This window comes from Fonticula alba, assembly GCF_000388065.1.
Source record: "Fonticula alba strain ATCC 38817 unplaced genomic scaffold supercont2.4, whole genome shotgun sequence".
Lineage (NCBI taxonomy): Eukaryota > Rotosphaerida > Fonticulaceae > Fonticula > Fonticula alba.
In genome coordinates this window covers 1,596,683-1,601,768 of record NW_009242974.1, presented here as the reverse complement: position 1 = coordinate 1,601,768, position 5,086 = coordinate 1,596,683, and the positions used below count along the sequence as shown (strand labels likewise).

The window sequence follows — 5,086 nt, the reverse complement described above, 5'->3', positions numbered from 1 at the left end:
GGGGGGGGGGGGGGGGGGGGGGGGGGGAGCTTGCACGCGTCACTCACGCCGCCCCCTCCTCCACCACCACAAGCTAACCGGCGGAGATTACAGGTCAAAGTTCAGCTGGTGCGGGCGGACAATCCGCACAGGAGTGGCGTAGGACTTGACCCAGCGGGCTGGCGCCCCGGGGTACGGGCAGTCGACGAAAACTTCGTCCTCAGACCGGCCGACGTAGATGGCAACATGCCCATCACGACCGCCATGCTCCGGGACATCGATGGACAGGGGGATCTCCGAGTCATCGGTACTGGATGCGTCGCGCGTGCCCGGCAGCCAGCCGACAAAGTCGCCGGCGCGCAAATGCGACGCATCAGGCAGGGTGTTGTACGCGTGCAGGATATCCGTGGCCGTGGGATATGTCGGGAGCGAGGCCTCGCGCATGGAGAGGTGCACCAGCTCAACGGCACCGCCGTGGAAGACCCGGCCGCTGTCGGCAAAGCGAGCCGCGGCATCGGCGACAAGGCGATAACGCATGACCATGTTGGCAGAGGGAAACGAAAGCGAGGAAGGCACTAGATAGCTCGGAACCAGGGGGATGGGGGGGGGGGCGAGGAGAAAGTACGGTGCCACGCAGCGCCCTGGCTGATGCCCGAACTGCGATCCCTTTTAAACCGAGGGATCCCCCGGGCCATACTGCTCGGCTCCCCGCCCCCTCCAGGCGGGGCCGCGCCCTCGGCCTTTTTTGCCAGTCTGGTGATGGGAAATTGGGACTTGATGTGTCCCGATCGAGGCCCAGCGAAAGGGGGACTGGGGCTGGGGAGGGGGGGCGTAGGGGCCAGGTCCCCCCTGCCTGAGCGGGCTGTCTGCCCCCCGCCCCCTCCCCCCTTGCCGCCTCTGGTCGCCCGAATACCAGCGCGTATCAAGGGGCAGGCTCCCGGTGCCCTGCACCCTGCCCTGGGGGGGGGGGGGGGGGGGGGGCCGGCCCGCGGGGGGGCAGCCTCCGGGTGCGATGTGCTAACAGAGCCATGTGTCCCCTCGCGCCGCGGCGCAGACTGAGTGCATGTCGCGGGGCCGGGCGTTCGCCCCCCCCGAGCCAGGCCCGGGCACACTTGGTCTTCGTCCCCGCGCCGGCGGCAAACATGACCCGGCGAAAGTGCCAATAGTGCTCGCCAGGGCGAGCGGGTCATCCGGCGCCGAGGTCGGGCCGCGAGCCGAGCAGCAGGGGCCAGGCGGCGGGGGCTGACGGGCCAAAGGGCGGCCCGAGGCTGGTCCTAAATGGGCGAGGCGAACACTCGCGGGATCACGCACCCTCGGCGTGTGGCCGGTAGCCGGGCCACTCTCATCTCACGACGCTCTTCCGATCTCGCGAGCCGAGCAGCAGGGGCCAGGCGGCGGGGGCTGACGGGCCAAAGGGCGGCCCGAGGCTGGTCCTAAATGGGCGAGGCGAACACTCGCGGGATCACGCACCCTCGGCGTGTGGCCGGTAGCCGGGCCACTCTCATCTGATATCCATGCGCCGGTGGCGCGCCTTCGGCTGCTGACAAATCACCGGCCAAAGTCCCCTACACTGCCAGGCGTCTCAAAAAAACTTGAAGTGCCACCGCTTGGCGCCGCTTTTCCGCGACAGGGACGGGGTGCCTCGTTTGAAAAACACTCTCGCATGCCCTGTGAACTCCCGTCCCCCCTGTCCCCCACCCTGGCCGCTGGTGCTTGTCGCCGGCCAAAGCAAGTCCCGTACCGACGCTCTCGGAGCAGGAAGGGGGCAGGGAACTCACGATGATGCCGCCGCCTCGCACGCGACGCGAGGGGGAAGAGGGCAAGGACGTTTTTCCCCCCCCCCCCCCCCCTTTTTCGAGTAATAATAGTCTTTTTTAGACCGAGAGGCCCCCTTCTTCCGGGGCCTGGCATGCCTGGCGACATTCAGCCCGGAGACGGCGCGCCTGCCCGCCTCTCGGAGGACCCGCGGACGGGAGAAGTCACTGACTGATATTCGACCACTGGGCGGGCGTCCGCCCCCCCCCCCCCCCACCCCCCGCGGGAGTACGCCCGAGCCAGCCCGGGAGGAGCGGTCCCGGCCCTGGGCCTCTGGCCAAAGCCGCGCGAGCTTATTCAATCCTTTATTTACTTCTCCCCCCCTGCTTAGCAAGCTACCAATTATTTAGTCTAGTCCGCAGAGCGCCTGGCGCAATGTGTACGGGCTGATTGCACACGGCGCTCGGGGCGGCCCGGCCGGCCCCCGCCTCCGGGCGCCCCCGCTGGCGGGACTCCGGCGCGCTGGCCCGGGGCCGAGGGAAACCGGCCCCCGGCCCATTTTCGTCGTGACAGAGAGGCAAAGTGAGGGCTGCCTGTTTCATGTGTCGCCGCCCCCCCCCCCCCCCGCCCCTCGCCTCCAGGGGAGACATCTGGCCTCGAATGCCCCAGGGCCCCTTGCCTGGCGGAGCCCGGGGTGCGGGCGGAAGGGGATCGACAGCCGGCGCCGGCAGCTGGCACCTCCCAGGCTCTCACCGACCCCGGTCACCGCGGCGGGGAGACGGGTCCTCCCATCCATCCGCCCCTGTGCGACGATGCGCCCCCGGGTCAACCCGCGGAAGGCCGGGCGCGCGGACCGGTGTCCCGGTGTTGGCGATCTGCCTGGGGAAGGGGGGGCCGCCAACCGAAACGCCCAGCGATCATTCTCGAGAGAAGTGGCCGGGCGGACAGGATCGGCCCGGAGGCCTGGTCTTAGACGCCGGCCCGAGAGCAACACAGCCCCAGAGGGGGGGGGGGGGGGGGGGGGCGAGAGTGGGGCGAGCGTCAAACCCACATCCCCCCCCCTCCCCCCCTCAAAGACGAAGGGAGAGTATGCCCCCATCGGTCCGGAGATGTGAGAGTCCACCCCCCCACCCCCCCAGAGCCCCGGATATAAAAGCCCCCCGACCCTCGGCCAGCTCGGCCCCAGCAAATCGCTAGCCAGCACACTCCGGATTTCTTCCTGTCGCCTGCTCCGCCCCCTTTTCTCCCTCTCCTTCCCGACAATGTTCAAGCCCGCGTCCACCACCCACCTCATCACCCTTGCCGGTTCCACCCTGCGCATGCCCTCCGTCGGCCTGGGCACCTGGCAGTCCAAGGTCAACGAGGTTGGCAATGCCGTCTTCTACGCCCTCACCAAGGGCGGCTACCGCCACATCGACTGCGCCGCCATCTGTGCGTCCCCCCCCCCCTCTGTCACCCCCCTCGCCTGTCGCGGCCACATCCACACACGCACACACACACACACACACACACACACACACACACACATACCGATCCCCACCCGGGGAATTGGCCGACCCTTCTCCACCTCCCCCCTTCCCCTTCCCCACACACACTCACACACACACACACACCGCACCTCAACGCCTCACAGACCAGAACGAGAAGGAGGTCGGTGACGCCCTGACCAAGGCCTTCGCCACTGGCGAGGTCAAGCGCGAGGAGGTCTTCATCACCTCGAAGCTGTGGAACACCGAGCACGACCCCTCCCGCGTGGAGGCCGCCTGCCTGAAGACCCTGGCCGACCTGCAGCTCAAGAAGCTCGACCTGTATCTCATCCACTGGCCGGTGACCGCCGAGGCTGGCAACGTCAACCAGGCCCTGGCCTCCGATGAGTCCATCCTGGCCACCTGGCGCGAGATGGAGAAGCTCGTCGACAACGGCCATGTCAGCCACATCGGTGTCAGCAACTTCAACCTGCGCCGCATGAAGGCCCTCATGGCCGAGGCTCGCATCAAGCCGGCCAACCTGCAGATCGAGCTTCACCCGTACCTGCCTCAGGAGGAGCTGGTCCAGTACTGCCTGCAGAACTCCATCCAGGTGCGTGTGTGCCGCCCGGGCGCGCCATTTATCTCCCTCGGCCTTCCCCCTTGTGCCCGTGCCTCGCCAATGTGTCTGACACCATCCTCCCCCTCCTTCTCCCATGCACCAGGTCACCGCCTACTCTCCCCTCGGCTCCGGCAACGAGAAGGCCCCCCTCAAGGAGCCGGTCATCCTCGAGATCGCCGAGGAGCTCAAGCGCACCCCCGCCCAGATTCTCATTCGCTGGGCCATCCAGCGCCAGACCGTTGTCATCCCCAAGTCTGTCAAGGAGTGCGTCCCCTTACACATGCCTGGCGGGGGGAGGTGTCTTTACATGCATTTGGCCAGAGCTGGCTGGCCCTCCCCATGTGTCCCAGCAAGTGCTGACGTTCCCTCTCCCCACCCCCCCACCCCCCCTCCTTCGCTCTTACCCCCAGGGAGCGCATCGTCGAGAACTTCAAGGTCTTCGACTTCGAGCTGACCGAGAAGCACATGCAGTCCATCGCCACTCTTGGCTCCACCAACCTGCGCGTTGTTGAGCCCAAGAACTTCTGGAAGCTCGACGTCTACGAGGAGTAAGTCTCCCCCCCCCCCCCCCCCCGGTCGAGTCTCCTCCACCTCACCAGGAGCCCCTCCTCTTCTCGGGTCTTCGCTTTTTCTCCCCCGCGCCCCTCCCTGGGTCCTTCGGCTGCCTGGCGCGGCAAGAGGTCCCCTTCCCCCCTCCTCCCCCTCCTCCACCAGCACGGCGACACACGGCCGTGTCTGTGTGTGTGTGTGTGTGTCCAAATACATCAACACTTTCACATGGACATCTTTGCCGATCCGCCCAGTGCTTTTCATTTTGATCGGTGGGACTCCATCATCGCTCGGGATGATAGAGAGGGGAAAGTGCAGGCCGCGGTCCAGAATCCAGGCGACACAAGAGACCAGAGCTAGCAGCGTCCCTTCGCGCCGCCCGCTGCCAAAGAAACAGCCCCTGTCATATTCCCCTGCGGCGTGGCCCCTTCGGGGTTCATCTGAAACGATGCCCGGGGGGGAGGGAGGGGGGGGGGGGATTATCGAACATACCAAGGTGGCCCTGTCACCAAAGGCCTGACGGAGGGGACAGTGCCGCAGAGGGGAGCATGATGGTGCGAAATGGCCCTCCCAACGCATGCATCTTTCGCATGCTCAAGAAGGCAAAGAGGGGGGACTGCTCCCAGGCAGATGACCAATTGGCGTTGGGACAACGCGCCATCGAGAAAGGAGAAGGCCATGAGAGGGGAACGGCCCAGAGATGCCCCCCCCCCCC

General features: G+C 66.9%; 2 protein-coding genes across 2 annotated transcripts; one reads left to right on the top strand and one right to left on the bottom strand.

Moving 5' to 3' along the window:
• Nucleotides 1–87: 87 nt before the first annotated feature.
• Nucleotides 88–522, bottom strand: H696_02887 (hypothetical protein; the record flags this gene model as incomplete). The annotated part of the gene is made up of 1 exon (XM_009496782.1): nt 88–522. The coding sequence occupies one exon, from the start codon at nt 520–522 to the stop codon at nt 88–90; it is 435 nt and encodes a 144-aa protein (XP_009495057.1).
• A 2,345-nt stretch (nt 523–2,867) lies between these two features.
• Nucleotides 2,868–4,396, top strand: H696_02886 (hypothetical protein). Its single transcript, XM_009496781.1, has 4 exons — nt 2,868–3,165; nt 3,368–3,813; nt 3,926–4,086; nt 4,233–4,396. Exons 1-4 carry the CDS (start codon nt 2,997–2,999, stop codon nt 4,372–4,374), a joined length of 918 nt encoding a protein of 305 aa, XP_009495056.1. The 5' UTR covers nt 2,868–2,996; the 3' UTR covers nt 4,375–4,396.
• The last annotated feature ends 690 nt before the right edge of the window (nt 4,397–5,086 follow it).

What these genes read in the sequence shown, in the direction of transcription:
- H696_02886 (XM_009496781.1), top strand. Translation starts at nt 2,997, where the DNA reads ATGTTCAAGCCCGCGTCCACCACCCACCTCATCACCCTTGCCGGTTCC. An exon ending in CATCGACTGCGCCGCCATCT is followed by an intron (nt 3,166 to 3,367) that starts GTGCGTCCCCCC and finishes AACGCCTCACAG; the next exon opens with ACCAGAACGAGAAGGAGGTC. An exon ending in GCCTGCAGAACTCCATCCAG is followed by an intron (nt 3,814 to 3,925) that starts GTGCGTGTGTGC and finishes CCCATGCACCAG; the next exon opens with GTCACCGCCTACTCTCCCCT.